The sequence below is a fragment of the Callospermophilus lateralis genome, chromosome 2, assembly GCF_048772815.1.
Source record: "Callospermophilus lateralis isolate mCalLat2 chromosome 2, mCalLat2.hap1, whole genome shotgun sequence".
Lineage (NCBI taxonomy): Eukaryota > Metazoa > Chordata > Mammalia > Rodentia > Sciuridae > Callospermophilus > Callospermophilus lateralis.
In genome coordinates this window covers 13,204,327-13,232,015 of record NC_135306.1, presented here as the reverse complement: position 1 = coordinate 13,232,015, position 27,689 = coordinate 13,204,327, and the positions used below count along the sequence as shown (strand labels likewise).

The 27,689-nt window shown below is 51.1% G+C and overlaps 1 protein-coding gene across 4 annotated transcripts in view; it reads left to right on the top strand.

The window, feature by feature from the left end:
- The window catches only part of Gsn (gelsolin), a 53,152-nt gene that overhangs the window by 9,937 nt on the left and 15,526 nt on the right, over positions 1-27,689 (top strand). Inside the window, exons 2-5 of one of the 4 annotated variants that reach the window (XM_076845565.2) lie at positions 1,666-1,738; positions 18,721-18,925; positions 19,513-19,667; positions 26,422-26,583. In XM_076845565.2, coding sequence (XP_076701680.1) covers positions 18,730-18,925; positions 19,513-19,667; positions 26,422-26,583 — 513 coding nt within the window. In that variant the 5' untranslated portion in view covers positions 1,666-1,738; positions 18,721-18,729. Of the gene's footprint in view, positions 1-1,665; positions 1,739-5,321; positions 5,343-17,065; positions 17,253-17,334; positions 17,374-18,720; positions 18,926-19,512; positions 19,668-26,421; positions 26,584-27,689 lie in introns of those variants that run through there. The other 3 variants (XM_076845563.2, XM_076845562.2, XM_076845564.2) reach the window with 3 other exon arrangements.

The window sequence follows — 27,689 nt, the reverse complement described above, 5'->3', positions numbered from 1 at the left end:
CTCTGAGAAAGGCCATTTAACTCCAGGTCCAGAGCCCAGATAAACATCTGACCTTTGGCCTCCTAGGTTTTGGGTACCTTGATTCCAGGTCCACTGCTGTCCACTTGTGTCATTAAAAATGCAGAGACTGTCAGCAATGCCTGGGCTGTTTACCATCAGCCTGAGAACAGGGCTTATTGTGTCCTAATCCCAGGCACTTGCAGGGCCCTGCTCATTTGGGATCTTGGACTCTCCCTTTGGTTTGGAGAAGCTGGTTTGGGCAGAGAATTCTTCCAGTGTGGGCAGGATGGGCTTGCTTACCTGCTAACCTTATGTAGATAGATGACTCTGGGTGCTAGGCATAATGGTGCACGCCTATAATCCCAGCAACTCTGGAGGCTGAGGCAGGAGGATTGTAAGTTCCAGGCCAGCCTGGGCAAACTTAGTGAGACTCTGTCTCAAAATAAAAAAAAAAAATTGGAAAAGGATTGGGGACATAGCTCAGTGGTAGAGGCGTGTGTCTGTGCGTGTGCACACACACACACACACACACACACACACACACACACACATACACACACACGAGAACTCTGGGTAGTGAGGAAGAGCAAAACTCCAAGTTGTACTCTCTGGTCCTGCCGTGTGCTAGGTCCTGTGCTGGGCTCAAGCCTCAGTGGTGCAGCAGACAGAGCCCTTGCCTCCAGGAGCTCGTGGCCTGTGGGAGACGAAGACCATCACCAGATGGTGACGGTGCAGTCTTGCTCAGTCTTTGAGCAGCAGAACAATAATAGAGCATTCTGTAGGTGGAAATGTCACGTGTAACAGATTGGGTCCCCAAACTGCTCACATCCAGGATGAAAAAGACACAATTCATCGGAAAAAGATTTAGGAATTAAATGACTAATGAGTAAAGAGTAAACGTATACAAAACCCTTGACTTTTTTTTGTGTGTGTGTTGTTTAATCCTCAGGATGACTTCATGAGGTAGGTTTTAATACTATCCTGCTTCTGGGCCTCAGTGGTCGAGTACCCCTGAGTTCAATCCCCAGTTCTTTCTATCTATCTATCTATCTATCTATCTAAAATCCCCCTTGAACAGAGACTCAGAGAAGTGATGTGGCTTGCTTGGTTACACAGGTGAGGGGCCAGTTGGTGTAACTCTAGAGTGATACAATCCTTAGGTTGGCTGAATCCAGACACACAATAGGACTGCCTTAAATGCTCAAGGGATTTTAGGCTGGATGAATAGAAGCATGTACCTTGGGTGATGGAGGCGAGAGTCCTGTCCACCCTGCATGTCTGAATGTCTAATTCTAGGTCTTGTGCTGTTACTAGGGATGGGGTTCATCTGGAGCATGTTGGGAAATGGAGTGAGGGAACTGGGTACCCTTGTGTTGGGAAGAGCTAAAGGAAAGAGGATACGCGGAACTTGACTTAGGGATCAAGAATCACTATTTTCAAGTGACCAAGGAGCCATTGGGAACCAGGGGGACGAGAGAGTTCTGGGTGACCCCAGAAGGTAGCACTGAGGCCAGGCCAGCAGGTGCAAGTTATGAGGGGTTTTAGTGCATCCTAGGGACAATTCTTTTGTTGGCAGCCTTGACAGGAACTGAGTGCCTAGTGGCTGCTGGAGGTGAAGTGGGGACGCTGCCAGGTGTGCTGAGGTTCTCGGTCCCTTGTTTTCAGGTGCTGCTGACTCCCCTGGTCCTGTGCTTCACTCTGCCCTTGGAGCAGCTCTTCTGCCTGCACGGCCTGGAAGGTAGGTGCAGCATGGCAGCTGCCCATCGTCCTCCTGAGCCCAGCCCTGGCTGCCCAGGAGGGTCTGGAGGGACTCTAGGGAGAAGCAGCCTCTGGTGGCCATAGTGGATCCAAAGAGAGTGCTGGGTTTTCCTCCTAAGGCTCAGAGCACGCCTCCGGGTTACCTCCTTTGCTCCTCCTGGTCCTCAAGAGGGGGCCAGGTGACCCTGCAGGAAAGAGGCAAGGACCCGGCTGGGTGCCCCTAGGCCTGGCTCCCCCCCAACTGTGCTGCTCCCTGGCAGCATGAAGTGACTTTCCTTCTCAAGGCTTGGAGAGCTCTTCTGTGGAAGGTCAATTCCCTGTGAGGAAGAGGGATGGGAATTCTGCCCGGAGACTTTGGAGAGGCCTGGGGTGTGGCCCCAGTCCCTGGCTGGTTGATCTTAGGAGCAGCACCTGAGAGTGAGTCATAGGTGTGGATGAGTCATTCCCGCAGGTGGCTGGCAGGGTGGGGCCACCTGACTATCAGATTCCCAGGTGAGCTGAGGTGGGTGGGGCGAAGAGGTGAGGGCGGAGTCCCAGCGTGGGCCTCAGTTTCTCTGCCCACAAGTTGAGCACATCCGTCCTGTCCCCACCACCTATCAAGATTGTCCTGAGGACAAAATAAGCTCCAAGATGCCAGAGGGCTTTGCAAGGTGTGAAACAGGAAGCAACACTTCCAGGGCCACAACCTTCTGCTTCCTGGCAACGGAAGAGAAGGAATTCTGATTAGCAGTTGTGGGGAGCGCCTGGAGCACCCGCCAGATCATGCTGTCACTCTCGGTGGCCAGAAGAAGGAAGGGATGAGTGCAGATGGCTTGCTTGTCCCTGCAGCCACTGTCTTTCTCTCCAGAGCCTAGGTCCCCAGCCCTTTTTATGTTTTATTTAGAAACAGGATCTCACTAAATTACTTAGGGCCTTGCCAAGTTCCTGAGGCTGGCTTTGAACCTGCGATCCTCCTGCCTCAGCCTCCCAAGCTGCTGGAAGGCCGCATGCGCCCCCCACACTGGGCTGAAAATGCCTTTTGATGGTCTCCAGGGTTCTTTGACCTCAAAGCAGGGATTCCTAGAGGGACCCGTGGGCCCAGAAAGGGGCCTTGTCCTACTTCAGGTGCCAAGGACCATGTCTCAGTTCTGATGCTCTTGCTTTGACACCCCAAAAAGCTGAACTGCCTCAAAGTCGTCTGCTGATAAAGAGTGTTCTAGTCTGTGCATGCTTTTGGTAATGATGTCTTCTGCCTGCCCCAGAAGGCCCAGCCAGTCACCTGAGAGCTTTGCCTGTTCACCCTGTCAGTCCTCTGTCCCCTGCAGTGTACCGACCTCACAGTCTCCAGGAATGTTGGTGCAACTGAGGGGACCCCAGTGGCCTCCTGGTCAAACCCTTAAGTCTCCTTTTCTGCATCTCTGGCGCATGGATAATTCCTCCTTCTAGAACTCCTTCCTCTTTGCTCCTGGGATGCTGTGCTATTATTTTTTCCCCCAATTTCTCTGATCTTAGTCGGGGTCCTGTTTTACTGCCTCAAATGTTCCCCAGGATTCTGACCACTTCTTGTCTCGAGTTGCATAAGTAGGTCCATTCATGCATTCATTCACTTATTTATTTATTTCTGAACCTGACAGATATTTAGGGCCTTAGCTGGGTGTTGATACCACAGATTTGTTTTCTGTTCAGCTGTGAAGGAAATGATGGGGAAAGGGTGGGGTCTTGTCTTGATGGGTCAGGAAGCCTCCCGTGGAAAACCCAACCCCTGAGGAGGGAGCAGGAGGCGGTGGGGTGAGCATGGATGATGGAAGGATTCCTCTGGCAGAGCAAATGGCTGGGGAGGCTCAGAGCAGAGACAGGAGGGAGCCTGGGAATGCTCAGGACCTGAAAGAAGGGAGGAAGGTCCGCCAGGGACGGGGCCAGGGTAGGAGAGGAGCCAGGGACCTGGAACAACCACATTATTGGGCCCTGGAGTCTGGGTTTTATGCTAGGCACCAGGAACCGCTGGAATTTTTTAAGGAGGCAGTGACTTACCCGAATCTCATTAGTAGAACCTCTGAGAGAGACACTAGGGGGACCTTCCGAAGCCCTGGGGCTGTAATTTTTGGTTCTTCCACACTGGGGTGTCCTGATTCTACACCATGATAAGAGGCTTGGCCTTGGGCAGTCCTGGGAGTGAGCACTTTTCCAGGGTTGTCTTGGCTCTTCTGTTTTTTCACACAGAGGCCAAACTTCACTGACTTGGACCGGGAGCTGAGTCACCATTCCCTTGCCCTGGAGAGCCGCTCTCGTCCCAGGGGGAGACAGTGGTAGCTAATGCCCAGAGTGCATTTTGGCTGCCAAGGGGCCCAGGGAACCAGCAAGGGCTTGTCCTTCTCTTGAAATAAGGAATGGGCTAAAGAGGGGAGTTGGGCACTCTGGGAAGAGGGTTGGGTTTGTCACCTGGAGGAGCCCTGTGCTTGGGGACTAGTGACCAGCATTTGGGAGTTGAGGTGGGAAGTGGCAAAAGGGGACATGGAAAGTAGTGTTGGGAGAGGCCTTGGATGTTTAGCCCTGACCCTCAGGGCACCAGGGAGCCATGGACCGACCTGATCAGTGGATTTCAGAGCAGACAATCACAGCAGGCAGAGGGGAGGGTGGATCGACAAGGATGGTGCAGGAAGCCAGTTGGCAAGAACAGTGTCACTGGGGGAACGTTGTCACCCGCCTTCACTACACACACAGAAAGATCCTCCATTCCCCTTTCTGTTCCTTGCCCTTGATGGGGTTTTGCCCCCATTGTCCTGCCTGAGCTGCCCAGAGCTAGGCCACTGTAGCTGGGCTCAGGGACAAACAGGTCTGAGCATGACCAGGGCTTGCTATGTGTCCCTTAACACTTTCGAGTTCCTCTCAGACTCAATTTCCTCATCCGTTCAATGGGGCAATGAGGTCGTTGAGATCTAAGTAATGGGGAAAGTGCTCGGTGCATGGGATGGCATCTTCATCTTATGGCTGAGGAATCGGGGGTCCAGAGAGGGACAGTGGCACATCCAAGGCCTCAAATCTGATCATTTATTGCAATTCCAATTTTTCAAATGGTGATCATTTAAATGTTCCCAAGTCAACTAGGGGAGAAAATAAAACAGGCATCTGAGGGGCAGGGGTTGTCCCCAGACAGTTCCAGGGAGCATCCTGGATAGAAGGACCGGAGGGCATTACATCCAGCCTCCCTAGTTCACCTGTGGGGACGCCAAGGCCCAGGGAGAGGGAGTGACTGGCAGCCAGGGTGGGGGTCGGGGAAGGCGGAGGTCGAGGCAGAGCTCAGTGGTGTATAGTAGGCAGTGGGGCTCTTCACACTGCCTCAGGCTTAAGAAAGTGAACTGCAGCATGAACAATGGTTTCCCGAGGAAGTTTTGGTTTTTCACTGAGTGGAGGAGAAAGGCTGTTTTGGGAACTGCATGCCTGTGAGGTCTGTGGAGTCCGGCTTGGCACAGCTATTTCCGACTAAGCCCTAGGATCCTATTTATAGGCCAGTGTGAATAAGTTGGCCCTGTCAGAAGGCCAGCTTCCCTCTGCCCAGCCCGGCCATGACTGAGGAGGAAACCCTCAGGGACAATTGTGACCCATGGGTAAGTAGCAAGTGATCTGAAGTGCTCAGAGGAGGGGCTCCTGGGGGTCTGCGGGGAGCCACACTCTTGATTTCTGGTTCAGCCACCAGCAAGGATGAAACCTGTTGCCATCCTGTTCTCGCTCTGCTTTCAAAGTCCCCACCGTCTCACACCTAAAGCTCGACTGTAGCAGCCAGGCCCTCGCGCCCCCTGGCTCCAGCTACACCTCTACACTGAGCATGCCCTGTGCGGGCCACACGGCCAGGCATTTGCTTCTGCTGTTCCTCCCACCTGGCTGGCTGGGTCCCCTGGCAGTGCATCCTTCAAGGCTCTACTTAAGTGTTTCCTTTTCGTGGCTCCATCTGGTGTGGGTTCCCTTCTTTGTGCTCCTGCTGCCCACAGCCGCTTGAGTGGCTCCCTGTCTGCCTGTGTGTGCCCCCCAGGGGGCCTGGGAGTCCTGAGATGAGGCCTGACACTGAGGAAGAAAGAAAGGAGGAACGCCTTTGTGACTGAGCACCTGTCATGGCTGCTCACCTCGTGTGTCTGATGGCACCTGATCTGCATGCCCTTCTGTACGAGGCACATTTTACAGGTGTGCAGGAGAAAGAGTCAGGCTCAGAGTCAGATGTTCCTGGATGCAAGCTGCGCTCTGCCCTTTTTTGTTGCCTTTGGCTGAACTTCTTTGAGCCTCAGTTTTCCTGTCTATAAAATGGGATGATGTCACCATGGGTTTGGGGGAGGGTTCAGCCTGACAATGCAGATGAATTATTATGGAGGCGTCTGGTCATAATGAACTTCTGTGTGAGGTAGGAGATCTTATTTCCGGGTGGGGAAAAAAGGCTCTAAGTTGGGGAGCTCCTTATCCAGGGCCTTACATGGGTTAGTGGCCAAGAGGAGAGATCAGGTCTGGGAAGTCTGGGCCTCCTACTCCACCCTGTGTTCTCTCTCCCCGCCTTTCTTGGCCCCTTGGGCCTATTATGTTCCCCAGATCAGGGAAGCTTTGTTTGGGGATTGTTTTTCCTAAGAACTTTCCTCTGTGGTGCCACAAGATGACTCAGAGCCCTGAGTCACTGGAGGATGAGGGCAGGGGGAGGCGTGGGAGGGAGGTGGAGGGAAAGGAGAGATGGGAAAAGGAAGGGGCCCCAATTCTAGTCCTGGCTCTCTCTTTGCCTGATTATGTGAGCCTGCTGAGTTCCCTCTCTCCTGGCCTTGGTTTCCCCAAGTATGAGAAACCCCAGATTCCTGGACCCAGCCCAGATCTACAGACCCAGAGGCTAGGGCTGGGCCAGGGCATCTGTAGTCTTCCTGAGCTCCCTAGGGATTCCCCTGCACCCCTGGTCTGCAGAGGTGTTGGGCAACTACCGGCTGGTGTAATGCTGCAGGGTGCTCCCAGCCGTGCCTTCAAGTGGTAGCTCACGGGATGCTTACTTCTCTTGCCAAGGGCTTGGGCACAATGGTACACCAGAAGGCCAGTGGCTTTTATTTTTCCATTTTTTTTTTAAACAGCATTCTTGATATATACTTTACCTAATTTATTGAAGTAAATTTACATGCATATAATCCACCCATTTTCATGAATTCAATGATTTTGAGTGCATTGACAGAGTAATGCAACCATCTTCATATCAAGTTTAAGAACATTTTCATTATCCCCAAAATACTCTTCGTGCCTGCCTGAAGTCCACCCCACCCGGCCCTGGGCTGACCACTAATCTGCTTTCTGTCTCTTTGAATGCCCAGCCCTCTTGACCTCTCCCAGTGTCACCCTTTCTGGTTCTTTGACTTTGTGCAAAGTTTTGCTCTGCTCTGAATCTTGGATTTCTCCTCATCGAGAGAGGGGATAATCACACCCTCTTTGCAGGAGGTTGCTTGAATGTCACCAATGTGCACAGAGTGTCTCAGGCTCAGTAAGAACTGGGCACGTGGGAGCCTAGTGCTCAGCACACAGGACATCTGTTAACAGTCCGAACCACATTTTAAAGTACTAACTTTGTGTCAGGCCCTGGGCTAAGCACCTTAAATGCATTATCTATTTTATCCCTGGGACATCCTTATTAGATGAGTGTTCATATCATTTCCATTTTATAGCTGAAGAAACTGAGGCACTGAGGAATAGCTTTTGCAAAGTCAGGTTGGTGATGACAGCTGGGAATCTATCCCAGAGTCTGTCCTACTTAATTGCTACACTGCTTACCTGCCCTTCTCCTCCAATTTTGAATGTGAACTGTGGAGCAAGGACCTCAATGCATAGATTCAGGACAAGATTGATGACATGTATTCCAAGGGATAGGATCTGGATGTGGGCATGGGATTGGAAAGATGGTACAAGTGCCGGGTATGTCATACAACAGACATGACGTGGTGCATGAAACATGATTGGGGTTTACATGCTGTGGGCTGCAGCCTCCAGGTAGATACCCAGGATGATGATGTGTGGGGGACACAGACCTAGTGTGTGGCACAGTCACATGGAATATGTGACGCTGGGCCCAGTGCAATGTTTATGATACAGAGAAGGGGTCACAAGAGTATAGGACTTGAGATAGGGCAACCACGCAGGCTCCAAGGCAACGGTGGGACCCTTTTTCATCTGGGATCCTCCTTCATGTCAGTGCCTGGGGCCCTTGAGGGTGGTGGCAGGAGCCAGTTTTCTCCTCCTCACAAAGGCCTGCCTGTTTTCTTCCCTCCTCCCCCACTGTCTCTTTGGATGCCAAAGAGTGGGAGTGTCCCAGAGGAGTGGTGGGACCAGAGTACCCACTAGCTCAAAGAGGGGTCAGGGAGTGGGGCCAAGTCCACACTCAAGAGGGGCCTGCCAGGCCCCCAGATCCCCTCTCAGAGCCCGCCAGCCAGCATTGGCTGAGCTGGGTGTTGGAGCCAGGTAATTTTCCTCTAAGCCCTGCTCCCCTCCTAGCTGCCGCTGCTGGCTCACAACTTGTCTGCATTCCAGAGCTTAGGGGAGAGCATGCTGTTGAGATCCAGGAAGCAAATGGCTAACAGCTGCTGTGGAAGCGGTAGCAGTGCAGGGGAGGAGGCTGTTGTTTTAAAAAAAAATTATTTTAGTTGAGATGAACACAATAATTTATTTTATTTATTTATTTTTATATGCAGTGCTGAGGATCGAACCCAGGGCCTCACACATGCTAGGCAAGCGCACTACTGCTGAGCCACAGTCCCAGCCCGAGACACACATTTCTTGATTCCTCCTAGCACCTGGAACTCAGGACCACAATGAGTCTTATCTGCACAAGAGCCCACTAGCCTGAGAAGACTGAAGCTCAGAGAGGCAAAGAGCTTATCTAGGGCGCCTGCAGGCAGGAAGCTGAGGTCATACAGAGACCAGGTTAGATGGCACAGAGGATGTTGGTGGTGGTCAGTGGGCAATGAGGTTTTAAGGGCACGTGGGCACCAGATCATAAAGGGCCAAGCTTAGGAGTCCTGACTCCTCCTCTTGAGCAGGGAATAACACAACTTGTAGGGACAAGGGGCTGAGTGGGGAGAGAATTCAGGCCAGTGAGGAAGCTGGTACAGTGATCTCAGGACACTGAGCTCGTATAGTGGCTAGTGTGGGAGTCTAGGGGCTGGGTGTCAGGGAGGGACAGAGAGTGCAGTTGAGTATCTCTGCTGTCGTCTGAGCCCTATATACTGTCCTCATGGGATGATCCTGGTTGGGATCTGCTTCCAAGTGTCCCATAGCATTCTAGAAGCCTACAGAAGGAGAGGGTCAGGTATCTGTGGGATGATAGATGATTGGCAGGTACCTGGTTGGAGGTGAGGCCCCAGAGCACCTGGGAGAGAAGGCAACACACATTCCTGGAGCCTTTCTTCCTGTCTGTGTAGTGTTTTGAGAGGAGGGACAGCGTTCCAGTGTTGTGCCTCAGTTTAAGTTAAAAGTTTGAAAAATACTTTTATAAAAACCTATTAGAATTAAAAGGATTAGTAACAATAAAAATATCTTTGAGCATTTGATATTGTAGATCAAAGCTTGAGATAAATTTCAGTCTCTAATGATGCTACAGTGTTTGGATGCTGCAGTATTTTTCTTTAAAAATAAATTTTACTATGTATATTTAAAGAATATAACACAATGGTATATGATGTATGCAAGTAGTGAAGCAAATGCACAATCTATTGCTTCACATCTTTACCCATTATTTGTATCCATTTTGTGATGAGGACAGCTAAAATCTCACTTAGCCAGGATCCCAAATACAGTTCAATTTGATTGCTGTGCTTAGCTCCTACACTTCTTTATCCCACACATCTGCTACTTTGGATCCTCTGGGCTTCCTTGTCTCATTGGAGTTTTTCTGTAACCAATTTTTACTGGTATTAAGGACCAGTAAACCTGTTAGATGATCTGACCAGTCCTTGTGTGTGTGTGTGTGTGTGTGTGTGTGTGTGTATGTGTGTGTATGTGTGTGTGTGTGTGTGTGGTGCTGGGGATTGAACCCAGGGTCTTGTGCATGCAAGGCAAGCACTCTACTAACTGAGTTATATCACCAGCTCTGTCTGACCAGGCTTTACCTGAGGACACTAAAAGCTCAGAGAGGTTAAGTGCCTTGCCCAGCTAGTGGTTGTCAGGGCTGGGATCCTCGGGTGGAGCAGAAAGGCTAAGTTCAGAGAGGAGGGGTGTCATAAGGAGACACAGGGAGGGGGAGGGGAATGAGTGGCAAGGCTGCCTCTCCTGAAACGATTTTCCATCCCTGGTACCAGCCCAACCCCAGTTCTCCAGTCCTGGGTTGGAATGTCCCAGCCCTCCTCTGCTTTAGAGGCAGACTCAGGTGGCCCAGGATAGGTGTGGGGACAATAGAGTTGAGGCTTGCAGGGTCTGGACAGGTGCAGGGTGGTCAGAGTTACCGAGCATTTACTGAATGCCAAGCACAATGTCAGTGGCTCCTTCCATCCTACCAGACACCGCATAGGCTAGGAATCCTTATGCCTTTTACACAAGTGTTGCAGAAGGAGCCTCTTGCCTGCGTCCCCTGGTGGTGGATTTGGGCTCTTTTCAAGTTCATCCCTGGGCATGGCCTGGTGTTCCCTTGGTGGGAAGATCATTCAGCCTTCACGCTCTTGGTCATTCTTGTGTCTCCATCTCATGGAGACTCAGCATGTGCTCCTGGATTCTGGTCTCCCACCTTTCCCCTCCATTTACTTGCTTTTGTTCTTCTCAGGGAGTTCTGCTTGCAGGTACAAAGTGACACCCAAACAGTGGGCTTGAGCGTCCTCCCAGAGCCAAGCACTAAGGGAATCTGAGCTGTTCGGGGCTCAAGGACAGAGAAGGTCTTCATCTGGAGCCCATGACAGGAGGACGTGGCACCATCACATGATGGCAGGCACCCTTGTTTCCATCAGCATGGCGACTGGCCCTGGTGGATCCCAGTGAAGGATGAACTTGATTCCCAGACAGGCAGGAGGGGACTGAGGGCAGGGGGCTTCATGTACAATATCATTGGCTTTTTGCTTTTTCTCCCAACATCCTTGAATCCCAGGGTCCCAAGGTCCTTAGAGATGGTCTGGTTTGCTTGTCACTTGAGTCCTCTTGGCTGGGTCACCTTTTAGCATCTCATTACTTCCGAGGAGAGAGAAGGGAATCATTATTTTTTCCAGTTTTTTAAAAAAATTGTGATAAAATACACACACCATAAAATTGATCACCTTAACCACTTTAAAGTGAATGGTTTGGTGGTATTGAAGACATTGATAGTGTGTAACCACCACCCCCATCCGTCTTCAGAACTCTTCCTCTTGTGGAACTGAAACTCTGTCCCCCTCCCACAGCCTCTGACAGCCGTCAGTCTACTTTCTGCCCCTGAATTTTGACTACTCTGAGTTCCTCATATAAGCATTTGTCGTCTTGTGAATGGCTTATGTCATTTAGCATAATGTCCTCAAGGTTTGTTCACTGGGCAGAATTCCCTTCCGTGTTAAGGCTGAGTGACATTCTGTGGTAGAGAGATGTATTTTGCTTATTTATTCATTCACCCACGGACACTTGGCTTGCTTCCATGTTTGAGCTCTTGTGAATGATCCTGCTAGAAACATGGATATGCAGGTCTCTTTGAGACCTTGCTGTTGGAAATCAGCATCTTTGAACATCTATTTTATGAAAGGCATGGTCCTAGGCTCTTTCACATTTATGGTCTCATTTTGTCCTCCCAACTATCATTCAAAAAAGGCATTTTTTACTCATATTTTATACATAAGGAAATCAACTCTCAGAGAGATAGAAACTCACCCAAGTGCACCATCTAACAATAATAGCAGCTTTCTTTACACAAGCTTAATCTGCAGCAAGCCCTGTGCTAAGCCCCAGACATATTTTACCTTATTATGTTCTCACAACAATCCTAGGAAGAAGGCATTTGCAGATGAGGAAATCGAAGGTCAGAGAACCAAAGTGACTTCTCAAAGCCACTCAGTTGCTCAGAGCCACTCTGATAGACCAGAACTTAAACCCAGGTGTTTCTGGGTTAGCATAATCACAAACACAAGGCTACTCCCTTTGTTTTTCTCCCTCTTTGAAAGTCCTTTCCCTGTGTAGCGGCCTCCCCTGGCTTCTCCTGCTCCTCTGGCTCTGCTGGGGCACCATGGACCCTGCCTTCTCCAGCAGATTTGTGAACAGATTGTCTCCTCCACCCCCTGTCTTCTGCTGGTTCTGCACTCACACTATCTGCCTCTGGACCTCTCTGTCCTGCTGCTGGTATGTAGTTTCTATATATATAGCTGTTGATGGATCTTTATTTTATTCATTTATTTATATGTGGCGCTGTGAATTAAACCCAGGGCCTCACACATGCCAGGCAAATGCTCTACCACTGAGCCACCTCCCCAGCCCCTAGGACACAGTTGTTTGCAGCCATTTGTAGCCCCTGCTGCTGGCCTGACAAGTCTCCCAGGGTCAGCTCCTCCCCCAGAGCAGGGGAGATTGACTGCCAAAATGGGTCCTGGCAAAAAAGAGGGCCAGGCTCACACCCATGGCCAAATCTGACTGCTTACAGGGCACAAGGTTAGGAAGTGGCTGGGTCAGGCCCTTTCCAAATGTCCTGTCCTGGCTCTCAGCACTAGGTGGGGTTGGATCCGGAAGCTGGGAAAGGGCCAGAGGCTTCAGTCCCTGGGATAGTTGCCCTCCCGGAGAAGGCTTCAGCCCAGCCCACTGGCCATCTTCCCAATATCTGTCCACACCCAGAACAGCTTGGCCAAGGCAGACACCCAGCTGGCCTGTTAGGGAGCCCTGTCATATGCAGACCAGGCTTTGGCTCTGACCTGGTTGTCAAAGAGACCTGAGTTCTAAATTTCTGCCAGGCTCTTGCTTTCTGGCTCTGAGACATCATCCTCTTGTTCTTGGTATGATTGTCCACAAAGACAGGAGGGACTTATGACCATATTTGCTAAGAAGCCCTGCTCAGTGCTGTGCCCTCCAGCAGGCTGTGCCCATTCCCCAGACAGCCCTATAGCTTGATGCATTATCCCTATTTACAGATGAGTGACCTGAGGCTCACAGAGGGAAAGAACTTGCTCCAGGTCACACAGCCCAGACCTCAGCCTAAGTCCCGCTGTGGAATCTGTAACCTTTCTCTTCCCCCAGTCTACTGCTCTCCTCAGTGCACATGAGCTGAACTCAGGCCTCTGGGAGAACTCCTGCTGTGTGTCAGGCCTTGGGCACTCTCCTTGCTGCACAGGCTCAGTACCTTCTCCCCATTTTATATTTGGGGAAACTGAGGCCTCAACTACAGGGGGCCTAGTCTGCTAGATTCTAAAACCTGTGTTGTTTCAAGTCCACAGGGCTCGCCAGAATTTGTTGAGGCCCTGTCCAGTTTCACCGGGTTTCATAACTGGCTTCTCTGTTTACTGACCAATGTCCTTGTTAGCAAGATCCCAGGCCAGAGGGGTGGGTGCACCCAGGAGGTCCAGAGAGATGAGCCAAAAGCAAATGAGCTCCAAGAGAGGGCTTCCCATGAATGGCTGTGTGCCTGGGGAATCGAGAACAACCGCGTTTGGGGTGAAGAGAAAAGAACAGGGTGGTGTCTTCCAGGCTTGGCCAAGGCCTTTTGTGCATTGTGGCCAGGGGTGGAGGTGAGGGTGAGGCACCTCCTCTGGTGTCTGGGAGCTGTCCTGGGAGGCCCACAAAGACACAGAGAGTGGCCTGTGGGTGTAGAGGGAAGAAGGGCCTGGAGCTGGTTGTGGGGGTCCTGGGTCCAGCTGTGGGGAAGGAAGGCCTGCCAGAGGAACATGGCTATACCACTGCATGCTATAGCAAAGCCACCAGCTATTTGTGTGGCACTGAGGAGGACCCAGGGACAGTAAAAATCAGAGGTCAGGGGATCTCCAAGCAAAGAGCAGGGACTAGGCCTGGGGATCTTTCTGGGTATGCTTTTGTCCCAGGTACTGAAACTGTGACATGAGAGCTGGAGGGCTTTCTTGGTGCCTCCTGTCCTGGTCTGGGAGGTGTGGCAGAGGCAGTGGCCCCACATGCTCCTGGTTGCCAGCTTGACTTGGGCTTGACTTGGGCTTGACGTGGATTTGACTTGTTTAGCAACTGCACCCTTTCTGCATAGAGCCCTGCCACTCCCTGCTCAGGCCAGGTGGTTCCAGGGACTCCTGCTTCATCCCCCAAGACAGAGCTGGCTCTGGAGCAAGTCAGACATGTGTGTGAATCTCAGCAATGCCTCCTTCCAGCCAAGTGACTCTGGCCAAGTGACTATCCTTCCCTGAGTCTCAGTTGCCCCAGCTGGGCCCAGAGGTGAAACAGTGTGCTGTTATGAATGCCTCCTCCCTCAAATCAGGGGCTCTGGACTGTCTGATTCAGAAGACCTGTAGAGGCAACCTGGCCCAGTGTCCCCATCTTAAAGATGGGGGTAAGAGAGGCTCAGAGACATGCAGGCTCTGGGTATGACTGCACAGCCAGTACCTGGGAATGAATGGTGTGGCTAGAAAAGAGGTGTAGAGTGGGGACATTGGACCTACTCTGTCTTTTGCATATGGAGATGCTGAGGCGCAGAGAGGACTTGTCCAAAGTCACCCGGAAGTCAATGGCAGAGCTCGCCCTAGCAAACACCATGAATTCAGGCAGGAAGCAGAGTAAGACAATGTTGCCCCAGCAAAGCCACCACTGCTCCATGCCCAATAGTGAGGGTTTCCAGGCTCTGGGGTCCCAGGGAGCAGGGACAGGGGCTTGGTGTCCAGCTATCTAGGGCTTAGAGCCAGACCCCACAGCTATATGGCAGGCAAAGTGTAGGGCCTTTGTGATCATTAACTTGGGGCAAGTGACCCTGGGTTGGTGGTCCATGACCCCTGGGATCTAGGCCAAGCCACAGCAGCTCTCTGTTAATCACCAACTGGGCAGGTCCAGGCCACACTGCTCCAGAGGGGGTTACTCAACTGGGCCAGCTGCTGGCTTGGGTTCACTCTGGGGGCTGGGAAAACAAGGACGTTTTTCTTTCCTGTTTGTTTGGATTTTCCAAATTGTCTAATGAACAAGTATTGCTTTAAATATATTTTAAAAGGTATTGTTCTTCATACACTAAAAAACAAACAAACCAACTAACCCATATTGGATATATATACTTGTAACATTTCAAACCCCCCAGCAATGCTTTTCCAATTTTTTCAGTAAGTATCTTGAGGTAGAATCACATATGTAACAGTTCACTCACTGTGCGCATAGAGTGCTGTGATTTTTAGTTTAATCAGTTGTGGACTCATCACTGTAATTCAGTATTAGGACATTTTCATCACCCTAACGAGTTCCCTTTGCCAACTGTAGTGGATCTGGGCACTTCCTGCAGCTGCAGGCAGCCCTGGCAATGTCCAAGAAGGAAATCTCCCCTTCATTCCTTACAAGCAAACTGCCTTGACAGGTTAGCGTTTACTGGTTTCTTAATGGTGCATGAAAGACAGAAAGGAAGGAAGGAGGGAAGAAAGAAAGAAAGGAAACAGTGGAACAATAACAACAAAAAGCTCACAAGGAGGAGAGGAGCACACTCTAGTCATTGTTAGTTTGCTTTTTGCACCTGGAGATCTCTCTGCTTATTGAGTGCCTACTATGTGCCAGGCACAATTTGATCTACTTCATTCTTTTTTCTGCATAGTGGCCCATTGTACAGCAGCTCCATCATTTATTTAACCAGGACATTTGGGTCTTTTCCAGTTTTCTTCAGACAATGCTTCAGTGAACATCCTCGCACATGTTTTGCTGTTTGGAGTTCTGTAGGAAATGTTGTATTGTGCATTTTGGATTTGTATAATTAAATTGCTATCCAGAGAGATGAAACTGGTTTACACTTCCATCAAGTACCTGTGAGCAGTGGGGTTTCTGAAACTCCTACAGGTGGGTTGGAAGAAGGAAGAACTCTGTGAATTTAGGCCAGGGCAGCCCACTTCAGGCTCTGCAGGCCTAGGGGTAAGCTTACTAGGTCTTGGAGTTCTGAGAACTCAGGCGTCCCTCTGGGGCCGATACCCTAGATACAATGCAGACTCTTCAGTGTGGCCTCTGGGCACCTGCACCCCTTCTGGCCTCATTTCCTCTTGTTCCTTGTGTTTCAGACTGGACCCTTGTCTTCACCAGAGGTGGCCCATATTTGCCTGCCCTTTGTGCATGCTATTCTCTCCCCTGGAATGCCTTTTCTTTTCCATCTTCACCCTCCTTGATATTCCGGCCCCTTCTCCAGGAAGCCTCCTTATAACCCCTCTAATCTCCATTGCCTTCTGAGTTCCCTTAGCCTTTGATCTGAGTCTCTCCCCCACTCCCTTTTAAGAAGGAGGAAATTGTAGGTTGGAGAAGGCAAACTTCAACCTGATTAGATAGAAATCATCTAAGGAGCTGGGATGGGTGACTATAGCTATGGGGAAAGGCAGGGACATTCCCATTTACCCATCTGCAGGCCAGGCTGTTTCCACATGGACTGATTTAGTCCATGCAAATGTAAGATTTAAGCATCAAAGAAAGAAAGTAACTTACAGGAATCAAACCCAGATCTCCTGTGTCCCAGTCACAAACCTGGGACTGGGGGAAGGCTCAGATCCTGTCTTCCCCAGGACAAATGGTTAGGAAATGTTAGGGAATGTTAGGGAATGGCTGCTCTGAGTAAAGTAGAACCAGCAAACCCAGAAGTTGGGAGATTTACAGGCAGGTGTCTAAGTCAGGTGTCTAAGTCACCTGCCTCTTACTGGTGGCATGCATGCTGCTGAGCTGGGGGGTTCTGATCCTGACAGTAGCATTTGTTAGCGGTGTGCAGGTTGTTTAATCATTCTGCACTCAGTTTCTCCCTCCGTAAAATGGGCTGTCCTTGGTACCCATTCTGATGCACCAGTGGAAAGCTTGCAATGTTCCTGTTGTTGGTATTATTATTATTATTATTATTATTATTATTATTATTATTATTATTATTATTATTATTACTGGAGATAGGAACAAAGAGGAGAAAGGGCTCCTAGAGGTTGCACAAGAAGATGAGACTGAGATGGGCTCTCCGCAGTTCTTTGACGCGCCCATTTAGCTCGCATTGAGTTGGCACCCGCTGTATGGCAGGCCCTGTGCTGGGTCTTCTTGGGGGAGCAGATGTTCAGGGCCGGCCGCGCCCAGTGGGGTTGGTCCGGGTGGGAACCCAGATGTCTCCGTGATCCGGGACAGATCCCCGCCTCTCCCGCGGGCCCGCAGGGGCGCAGCCCTGCCCTGAGCCCTCCCTGAGGGGCGGTCCCCTGCTTAGGCGGGATGGGCGGTCGGCTACTTAAGGTCTGCGACCCTGGCCGAGGCTGCTGACTGGGTGCTCTGCCGCCGCCGTCGCCGCCATGGCTCCGCACCGCTCCGCGCCAGCCCTGTTCCGCGCGCTGCTCTTGGCGCTGTGCGCGCTGTCGCCGCGGGTCCGCGCTGCCACCGCGTCGCGGGGGGCGGCCCAGGCGCAGGCTCCCCAGGGGCGGGCGTCCCAGGCACGGGTGAGTGCCCGGGGGGCCCCGGGGCTCCCGGAGTAACTCTCTATTGTAAGTTCTTGCAGATACAGCGCTAGGAAAAGGGGAGTAATTCAGGTCTAGAATGGAAAAACTGTTTTGTTGCTTTGTAAGTATCTCTTGCTGCTTCCAGGGCTCTCGTGGGTGAGGGTGGGCGCCTCGGGGGCCCTGGCTGTTCCCTCCCTACAGGCTAACCCTCCCCTTGGCCGGAGCTCTTTTCCTTCGTCGCCTTCTGATTTCTTACCCATCGCTGCCGCCTGATTTCTCTTTTTCGTGTCTAATTTCTCCTCCTGTCTGCCTGACTTCTCTCCTTGCTTCATTTGATTTCTTCTTCCATTTCTGACTCCTCCCCATTAGATGTCCCTCTCGCGCTCCGGTTTTCTCCTTGTGTGATCTCACCTCGATTTGCTTATCGTCATTCCTATTATTTATTCCCCCTCTCTGCTGTCTCCTCTGCCCCGATTTCTCCTCCTCTCCTTTGATTTTGTGTTTTTCCACCCCTCGCCCTTCTGCCTGAGCTCCAAGCGCAGCGTGGTCCCTCTGACTTCTCCCATTTGACTTTTACTCCCACCAGATCTCCCCTCCGGCCTTAGGAGACCTGCGCCTGCTGATTTCCACCGCTGACTCCAGCCTAACCCTCCCGCTCGCTGTCTCCAGCCCTAGCGCATGTCTGACAGCCTTCCCCCTCCCCTTGACCTCCTCCTCTCCAACAGGCTCCTGCAGACCCAGGCTGTGTCCTCTCCGCCTTTTCCAAGAAATGGAATTTGGGGGTGGGTGTTGGGGGGCAGAGGGAGGAGGCAGACAGCTCAGGAGGCCACTTGGGCTCAGCTATCCTTCTTGAGGGTGTGATGAGGGATGGATGGGACAAGGGCAAGCTTACCACTTCCAAAAAGCAAAAGCAAACAGGGTATGTGACCTTGGGCCAGTCCCTCCCTTTGTGGGCCTCAGTTTTCCTATCTAAAGAGTGGGGGTAGACAATGAGCTGAGAACCCTGTAGTTCTAAGAGCCACGATGGTGCTGGAAGGGAGCAGGCTGAGCCCCTGGGGACCCCTAGATGTATCACTACCATCTGAGGGGGTCTACCCAGAGTAGCTTCGGGCAGTTCCTGTCCACTATTTCCTAGCTGAGTATCAATTCACTTCTCTGTGCCTCAGTCATCACAGCCAATTGGCAATGAAAACAGAGGGAGAAGGGAGGTGGAGCCCTCTGCCTCCCCATCACCAGAAAATGCAGATTGGGGAGCTGAGCTGGAGAGACAGATGCTCACCAAGGCACAGGATTTGGAGCCTAAATTCTTGCCCTGTTTGCCAACTCATAGAAAGGGGTCAACTGACCCTGGTCATGGGGAGGCTCAAGTGAGACGCTCTTGGTGCTGGAACCCAGCCTCCCTCGAGCCCAGGGTCTCTCCCTCCCAAGACTTGTGCCCCTGCTCAGGCTCTGCCTTGTCTCTCCCCAGCCCAGCAGCATGGTGGTGGAACACCCCGAGTTCCTCAAGGCAGGGAAGGAGCCCGGCCTGCAGATCTGGCGCGTGGAAAAGTTCGACCTGGTGCCCGTGCCCCCCAACCTCTACGGAGACTTCTTCACAGGCGACGCCTATGTTATCCTGAAGACTGTGCAGCTGAGGAATGGGAATCTGCAGTATGACCTCCACTACTGGCTGGGTGAGGCACCCCTGCTCAGCACCTGCCTGGTCCCAACCCCATATAGCCGCGACCTCTGAGGTGTGGTCCCAGGAGGTACCCAGGAGGCTCACTGATGACTGAGAGCTAAGTGTGTGCAGGCTCTTGGCTAGTGGTTACGTGTCCCCAGACTCTAAGGCCAATCTGGGCACGTTCTGACCTCAGCTGTGATCTGCCCTTTGGCAAGACACCAATGTCCCTGTGGCTTGGACATGGTTACACAGCTGTACTACCTCAAAGGAGGGTCATGAGGGTACAATAAGTTACAGTGAGTAACTTGGACACAGAGGACCCCTCCACCCCGCCCCTGGCCCAGCTGTAGTCAAACATCCTGCAGTTTGTTCTTTAGAGACAGGAGCCTGGGGTCTCTAACACTGCAGATCTGTTCTGCAATGGTGTAAGTCCTGAGCCCCATTATACAGGTGGCCTCACTGAGGCTCACAGAAAGAAGAAGCTTGCCCAGATTCTGTGGTGAGGCCAGGGAAATGCTGGAGGCACCATACTCCTGCCCCCAGGGTGCTGAAACCACTTTTGGGAAACCAGGCTCATGCTGCTCTGATGTCTGCTAGGCAACGAGTGTAGCCAGGACGAAAGTGGGGCGGCCGCCATCTTCACCGTGCAGCTGGATGACTACCTGAATGGCCGGGCTGTGCAGCACCGAGAGGTCCAGGGCTTTGAGTCAGCCACCTTCCTCGGCTATTTCAAGTCTGGCCTGAAGTACAAGGTATGTTGGGATTTATCTTGCTTGAGTGGCTGAGACAGATGCATTCATGGCAGGGCTCACGAGGGGTCACCTGTCTGTCACCTTCATAGGGCGATGGGCAGACAGGTGAGAGGTCACACTTTGGAGTCAAGCAGCTGTGATTGTGAACCCTGGGCCCTTCCTAGCAGTGTGATCCTGGACGGATCACATGCTCTTTCTCTGAGTCTTTGATTCCTTATCTTAGAATGAGGAGAGGACAGTTCCCTGTAACTTCATAGTGTTGTGTTCCTGGCCCCAGCAGTGAGGAGTGGGCCAGAGGTGGAAACCTAGCCCTTCTTGCAAGCCCTGTTTATGTACCCTATAATTCTTGGGCCTTGCCAGCAAAGGACCTGAGTAAGGTATTTGGTAAGGCACTCTTGGTCACATCCCTCTTTCCAATCACTGGAATCCCTTCTGAACCTGAACTCTTAGGACATTGGTGAACTCTTAGGACATTGAAGACGGCTCTTTCCCTAAGCCCCAAGCCAGGTGGGACTGAGCAGAACCAAGCTGGGAGCCCCAGGAGGCTGCACCCTCATATTTTGTGTGACCTCCATCTAGCCACTTGACTTCCAGAGCCTACCTTTCCTCTCTGGTTACAGGTGAGCCAGTTGTACCTGCCCTGCAGGGCTGGGAGAGGATTTGGTGAAAGGGAAGCTGGGAAATGACCTTGTGTGGGGCTTGGCTCCTTGGAAGGGCTGGGGAAAGATTTAGGTTTGCAAAGCAGGGCTCTTGGTCAGGATGGGGAGGGCATCACAGGCTTTCTTAGCTAGATGAGCCTTAATGTCAGGGCACAAAGTTCTCCCTTTATGGAGGGCAGAGGAGACTGAAATACAGAGAGGAATAGCAACCGGCCCAGGGTCACACTGGTACACCTCGGTGTGGGAGCTCAGACCAGAACCCAGATCTCCTGACTGCTGGCATTTTCCCATCAAACCAGCATCCCTCTCATGACCAAGGTGCTAGTAGGTTAGACTTCAAGCCCTATCTGTGCCACCCATGCTGTGTGCCCTTAGAGAGTTGCTGTCCTTTCTGGGCTGCAGGGTCTTCTGTGTCCATGGGACAGTGACCCTGTCTTCCTGAAATCAGGCACAAGGGATTGAATAATGGAGAGTGCCTGTGAGACTCAGGGAGCAAAGGGCAGGGCAAGTGCTGGCAGCAGCAGCCAGGCCTGGGGTGCTGGGATGGTTTCCCTGGTGTCCACCCAGCCCCACCTGCCAGCTTCCTGCCCAGTGTGCTTCTCTGCCTTCTTCCTGAAGCGCTTCTGGGCTTTGGTGCCTGAGGAAGGAGAGGGGGAAAGGGTGGGGACCAGGCCTCTGGGCTGGGGAAGATCTTCAGCAACTCCTGGAGCTGGAAGTGGGACAAGCACTTGGCCAGGAATCAGACTGAGTTTCAGGTCACCCCATGAAACTTGGGTGAGACTTCGGGCAAGGTGTGTACCCCAGTGTTCTCACCCCCTTCCCAGCGGCCATTCCCTCAACACGCAGTTCTGAAGTCCCTGTCACAGGCAGCGCCTGCGTATTGTTGCCTGAGTGTGGCAGGCCCGGCACCAGGAACATCCTTTGTCCACCTTAGGTCCCACGGCTGTCCTAGGAGACAGAGCTCCACTTTACAGAGGCTCAGGGAGGTCACAAAACCAGGAAGTGGTGGAAGCCAGCGTCACACCCAGGCCTGTGATCCCCTCATTCTGGCAGGCTGTGGGCCAAGCCCTGGGGTGCCTAGGAGAAGAGGTGAGAAGATGGGCAGGCCCAGGAGGGAAGGCCCAGGAAGAGCGAGCCCATGGTACATGGGTGGGCGGCAGATGGTGGCCACCTCTTCAGGGTGTTCAGGTGTCTGCCCAGCTGTCTTGCCTCGTCCTGTTTCTCAGGTGATAGCTCAGTGTCCAACACGGCCACAGGTACCGTACGAGAGTCCTTAGGCACCGAGAACGAAGCAGCACAGATCATGGATTCCCCTGCCTTGTTTTCTTTTCTTTCTTTTTTTCTTTCGTACTGGAGTTTGAACCCAAGGCACTCTACCACTGAGCTACATCCCCAGCCCTTTTTATTGATATTGTTTATTCTGAGACAGGGTCTGGCTAAGTTGCTGAGACTCCTTGGATTTGTGCTCCTTCCTTCTCAGCCTCTCTAGTGGCTGGAATTTCAGGCATGGGCCACCACACCCTATTTACTCTCTTTTAGAAATGAATAAGGATGATCAGAACTACAACCATATATTGAGCGTTTACTACAGGATCTCATTTAATTCTTACTGTAGCCTTTAGGGTGGTTGGTAATATTGCCATTTCATAGATGATGAAACTGAGGCTCAGTGGAGTAAACTAATTTGCCCCCACATATAGCTAGTAGGTTCTTTTTTTTTTTTTTTTTAGAGAGAGTGGAGAGAGAGAGAGAGTGAGAGAGAATTTTTTAATATTTATTTTTTTAGTTTTTCGGCAGGCACAACATCTTTGTTTGCATGTGGTGCTGAGGATCGAACCTGGGCCGCACGCATGCCAGGCCAGCGTGCTACCGCTTGAGCCACATCCCCAGCCCCGCTAGTAGGTTCTTATCACCGGAAACTTGTGTTGCTTACTATGTGTCAGAGACCCTTCTGAGCGCTCTACTTATTTAACTCATTTCACCCTATAGGCAGTTACTAGGATTAGCACCATTTTGGAAATGATGAAAGTAAGATACAGAGATGTTAAGCTACTTGTCAAACTGCAGGCTCTGGGATTCAAACCCAGGTGTGAAGGGGCGGGCTCAGAGCTGGTTCAGAGCAGACATTTCAAGATTCCCTGATCTTCCATTGTAGCTCAGACGGGGCCTAGAGTCTGCATATTTAACAAGCCTCCCTCACCCCCAGATGATTTTCTGGGTTGTTCTTGACCGTGCTTTGAGGCATGTTCCAGAAAGTAGGACCCAACCAGGGCTCAGATTTGGTTTTTCAGTCCTGAAAGGCGCTGGTTCCTGGTGGAAATGTGAGGTCCAGGCGGTTGTGTTTACTACCTTGTGCAAGTCCCCCGGGCCGCCTGCCCCCACACTTGACAGGCCCAGCCAGGTTCTCAGCAGGGTGCTCTCATCAATTATAGATTCCCAAGGAGCAGGGCTTGTTATGCAAGACTTGTCCCTGTGTCAGCCTCTTCCTGGGAGTCAGTTCTGACCTTCTGGTATGAGAAGGGGCAGGTAAGAGACCGACCTGCTAGGAGTAGCTGGCTTGGGGCCCTCTTGTTCTGTGAACCCTGCAAATCTTAAAAGTCATTGCACACTGCAAGGTGGTAATCCCTCACCTTCCCATCCTGCTTGGCCCCTGCCTTTCCCTTTTCAGACAGAAGGGGGGACCCCCTGGGGCTGGGTTATTTGAAACCCTTTGTTCAAACCCATCCTGGGCCTGGCAGAGTCCTCAGAGCCCTTGGACCAGGAAACACTGTTGAAAACCCAGAGAATCATTGGAAACGTTTTCTTCTCCCATTTATTGTAAAAGGAACTTTGAGTTTAGAGGGTAGAGGGGACCAACCCTGATCAAAGAAATTTTTAGTTTTATAAACAGTTCAATGTTTTTTTTTATGTAAATGTCTATTGCTTTCCCCCTTCTCATTATAAGAGTAATGCAAGTTTACTGAAAATATCAAACGATACAGACGTCTTTAGGTTTTAGACAGCAGAAGTCCCCCAAGAGTCTGTCCTTGTAGATACATCCCAAGTGCTGGTTCAAGTTTTGCTCTCTCTCCATGAAGATATTTGTTTCATTGCTTCAATTTGGAAAGTGGCTTTTTAAACAATTTATCCTATTGAATTTCAAATTATTTGATGCCAATCTCTTCCCACCTAATGATTAAAGTATAGAAAGCAATCTAAAGATTATAGTAAAAAAAATAGCAATAATCTTCAAAAAATTCCTGCCTCCCTCCAGCATTTGGAAATCCACTAATGTTTTCTCAGAGCACTTATTTATGTATTTATTTATTTTAACTTATCTTGCCAAATCTAATTTCCTAGATCAGTAAGATTAAAGGAGTTAATAGGAAACTCATGGCTACAATCATGAGAAATCAAGTAGTGTTTTATTTTATAAATTTATTCAGAGAAGTCCTCAGAATTGAGATTAATGATATAAAGTAACACTTTTCCTTTTTTAAAAAAAAAAAAATCTCGAAAACCCCCCTCCCCTGCCCAAACCCCAGGGGCACTCTGCCACTGTACCTGACTAGTGTTTTCTATTTTTTCATAACAAAAACAAAAAGGCATGCTGGGTGAAGCTAAGAATTTTAGGGGTGTATTTTTTAAAAAGCGACTGGGTTTCCTTTGCTCTTGTCTCCTCATATCCTTGTCTCTGAGGAACCAGTAGAAACAGTCGGTGGGTCCTTCTTGTACATTTTGGAAAAGCCATTCAGAGTCACTCTCCCTTGATGTCCAGCTGAGTGGAGCTGCAGGTCGGGGCTGAGCGGACAGATCATGGGCCCTGTCCATGGAAGGGAGAACAGGGAGGTGAAACCCAGCACTGCTGCCAACTAGCCGGAACCCTGGCACATTTGGTCCTGAATCTCCCACAGCCTTCTTTTCTTTGCTGGTGACATGGGGTGACAAAAGCCCCTACCTCGTGGCCTGTTGTGAGGATTGCATCGCGTGTGTGGAAGCAGGCCCAGCCCGGGTGGAGCACAGTAGGTGTGGGCCATGTGTCCTCCTCCCTGGCTTCTCCTCACCTGCTCCCAGCCAGCTCTCAGAACTTTCCTGCTGCTGCCTCTCCTCCATCAGTCCCCACCAATGTCCTTCTCACTCTGTACTGCTCACAGATCCCAAGCATCAGTGCCACCCAGTGCCTGAGACCCCTTAGACCCAGCCTGCATCCCGGAACCCCGTCTTGTTTCTTCTGATCATGGGGAAGGTGACTGGTTGTTGGTTGCTACTTAGTTGTGGGTGGCAAAGTCAAGAGTAGAGGCTCTGAGCCTCCCCTGCGCTGCACACCAAAGTCATTCACAGAGTGGCACCCACAGCTCCCTTGAGGGCGCAAAGGCAGAGTCAGCTCCAAAGGCTTGGCAGCTCCACGGAGCCCAGGGAATAAGGAAAGGCTCTGTGCTGATCCCAAGAAGGGACACCAGGGGGCGTTCTGGCTCCTGGCACCAGGAAAAGACTTTCTACTTGAAAAATGACTCCGAGTGGGGCTTGTTCCTCCGTCTCATCTGGGTGACTCCAGCGACCTTTGTTTGCTGTAGGAAGCCTGATGCTGGGGGAAGAACGTGGGTGTCACATGCTGGGTTTGAATCCCAGCTCTACCATCTGCAGCTGTGCGATCTGGGGCGAGTCCTCACTTGTGGGCTCTGCTTCTGTCTCTGTGAGATGGGGATAATGATACCTCCCTCACAGACGATGCCTGCAAAATGTTCTGCACAGTGGGCATTATCATGTCACAATATTATATGTCGCTTGCTGTGATTGGCATGACAGAGGCATGATTCAAATGGCTCCCTTTGCCTCTTTGCCCTGAGCAAATGCGGCTTGCATCAGACTTCGCACATCCCTGGAGAGAGAGGTGGGCAGAGAGGGACCTGGCTAGGGTGGCTGCATTTCCAGTCTTTTTCCAGCATTTCCAGGGTGGAAGCCCTTCTGCTTCTGCCCTCCTGGAGGGTGGAGTAGGGAGAAGTATCAAAGTGGGAGTGGGAGGCAAAATTTCCAGTCTTGACTGCCACAGGCTTGCTGAGCACTTATAAGTAAGTCACTCTACTTTTCTGGGCTTCAGCTCACCATGGATAAAATGGGACGCTGATCTTGGGAACTGTGGCTGATGGGAAGAAATCCCAGCCAGTTTTTCTTGGCTTTCTGCTGAGCCAGGGGCAGGGAAGCCCCCTGAAGGCCCTGCTCCAGGACTTGGTGATGGCTGCAGAGGGTGGGTGAAACCCTGAGGCTTACCCAAGCTGCCCAGCACTGTCCAGGCAGGGTAATTGCCTCTTACCCACAGCTGCCTCCTAAGGCTCAATCGGTGGCCCTTGCTGTATTAGCCCAGGAGGAAACAGGCCGATGGTGTGGGTGCGGCCAGTCCCAAAGACTTCCCAGGAATCCTTGAAGGGTGGGAAGGATTTATAGTGCATTAGCCCTTCCCAAAGTGGGTTTTGCAGAGCACTTGAGCTGGAGGCAGGATGTGGTAGAGACAGGTGGTTCTTGAGGAATGCTGTGTAAGGCCAGGGAATGCTGTTTAAAGAGGTGGCCAGCAGTGCCCCCACGGGATTTGCCAGAGCCTCATCTGTGCCAGAGCCTCGTCTGTGCTCATGTGTGTCGGGTAACAGTCAGCAGTGGGGAGTAAGGATCATCCCCTACACTTTCTGATCATGGAACCCTTTCCTTGCAGACTATCATGGGGGAGTTGGGTGTCATCGAACATTCCTTGGGAGATGCTGGTTTTGAGAAAGGAATGTTTTCAATTTTTTGATTTAGGGAAGTGGCTCCAGGGAACTTTTTAGTGGAGTGACTGTGAGATTCAGTGGGACACAGTGTGTAGGGAATTTAATACTTCTAGCTGTGTGGCCTTGGACAAATTTTGTTCCTTTTTCTAAAAGTCAGTTTCCATCTCTGAAATGGGCATAAGAATGTCCCAGTCTCAAGTGGAAGTGGATGTGAAAGTCCTGCGTTGACTGGTTATCACTGTGATGCTGTAAGGCCACTGGTCACAGGCATAGTTTCCTTCACCCCGATTCTATGTCCTTCCTGCTGGCTTCCCTGAACCCTGACCCTGGACTCACGCTGCCTCCTTCACCCAACAGAAAGGTGGTGTGGCATCAGGATTCAAGCATGTGGTTCCCAATGAAGTGGTGGTGCAGAGACTCTTCCAAGTCAAAGGACGGCGTGTGGTCCGTGCCACCGAGGTGCCTGTGTCCTGGGACAGCTTCAACAATGGTGACTGCTTCATCTTGGATCTGGGCAACGTGAGTTCTGCCTGACCCTTCCCCAGGGGCTACTGACACCAGGGAGGAGGATACACTCATAAATAGGGGCATAGACTTGGACAGGGCACACCAAGGGAACCAGCAGGCCCTATGCCCTGTGGGCCAGTCAGAGACCCACGTACAGATGTCTCCAGCATGCACAGATTCCTACACATGTAGAACTCAAGCCCATCATGTGCATGTGCATAGACCTGAGTACACCTTGTATGCACAGTGTACTTGGGATTTGATTGACGCCTAGATTCCCTGACACTTTCATTTATATCTCTTGTTTACCTTCCTCCCAACACATACTGGGGATTGAACCCAAGGTTTTATTTATTTATTTATTTTGGTACTGAGGATTGAACCCAGAGGTGCTTAACCACTGAGCCATGTCCCCTTTATATTTTTTATTTTGAGTCAAGATCACACTAAGTTGTTCGGGCCTTGCTAAGTTGCTGAGACTGGCCTTGAACTTGCAAGTCCTTCCTGCTGCCTCAGCCTCCCAAGTCCCTGGAATTCCAAGTGTGTTTCACCATGCCTGGCTAACCCAGGGTTTCTTTAGCACTGATTTGTATCTCCAATTCTTGTAAATTTTCACTTCTGGAACAGGGTCTCACTAAGTTACTGGGGCTGACCCTAAACTTGCCATCCTCCTGCCTCAGTTTCCTGAGTGGCTCTTTTATACCTTTCTACACAGAGACACACACACTTATAAGTACATGGCCAGCAGGGGCAAAAACTATCAGCTCTTGCCCACCAGATGTGGACATTTGCACCACAACAAATACCCTCATGCGTAGACCTGGGCCCACACATATATGTCATACACATGGTTGCACGTGTACATCATATATGACAATGTACTTCCCTAGACGACCCTATAAATGGATGATATAAATTCGTACATACTTGTCTCACAGATCCATGTGAGCGCAAATCTGCAAATGGACCCACAGGACATTCTACCCCAAGACTCATGTGTGTATATGCCCATGGTCAAAGCCCCTCCCTGAGTTAGCATGGGCTTTTTAATCAAAGAGAGTAGACACACAGAAAAGTATATGAGTCCTCAGTGTTCAGCTTTGTGGATTTCACAGCAT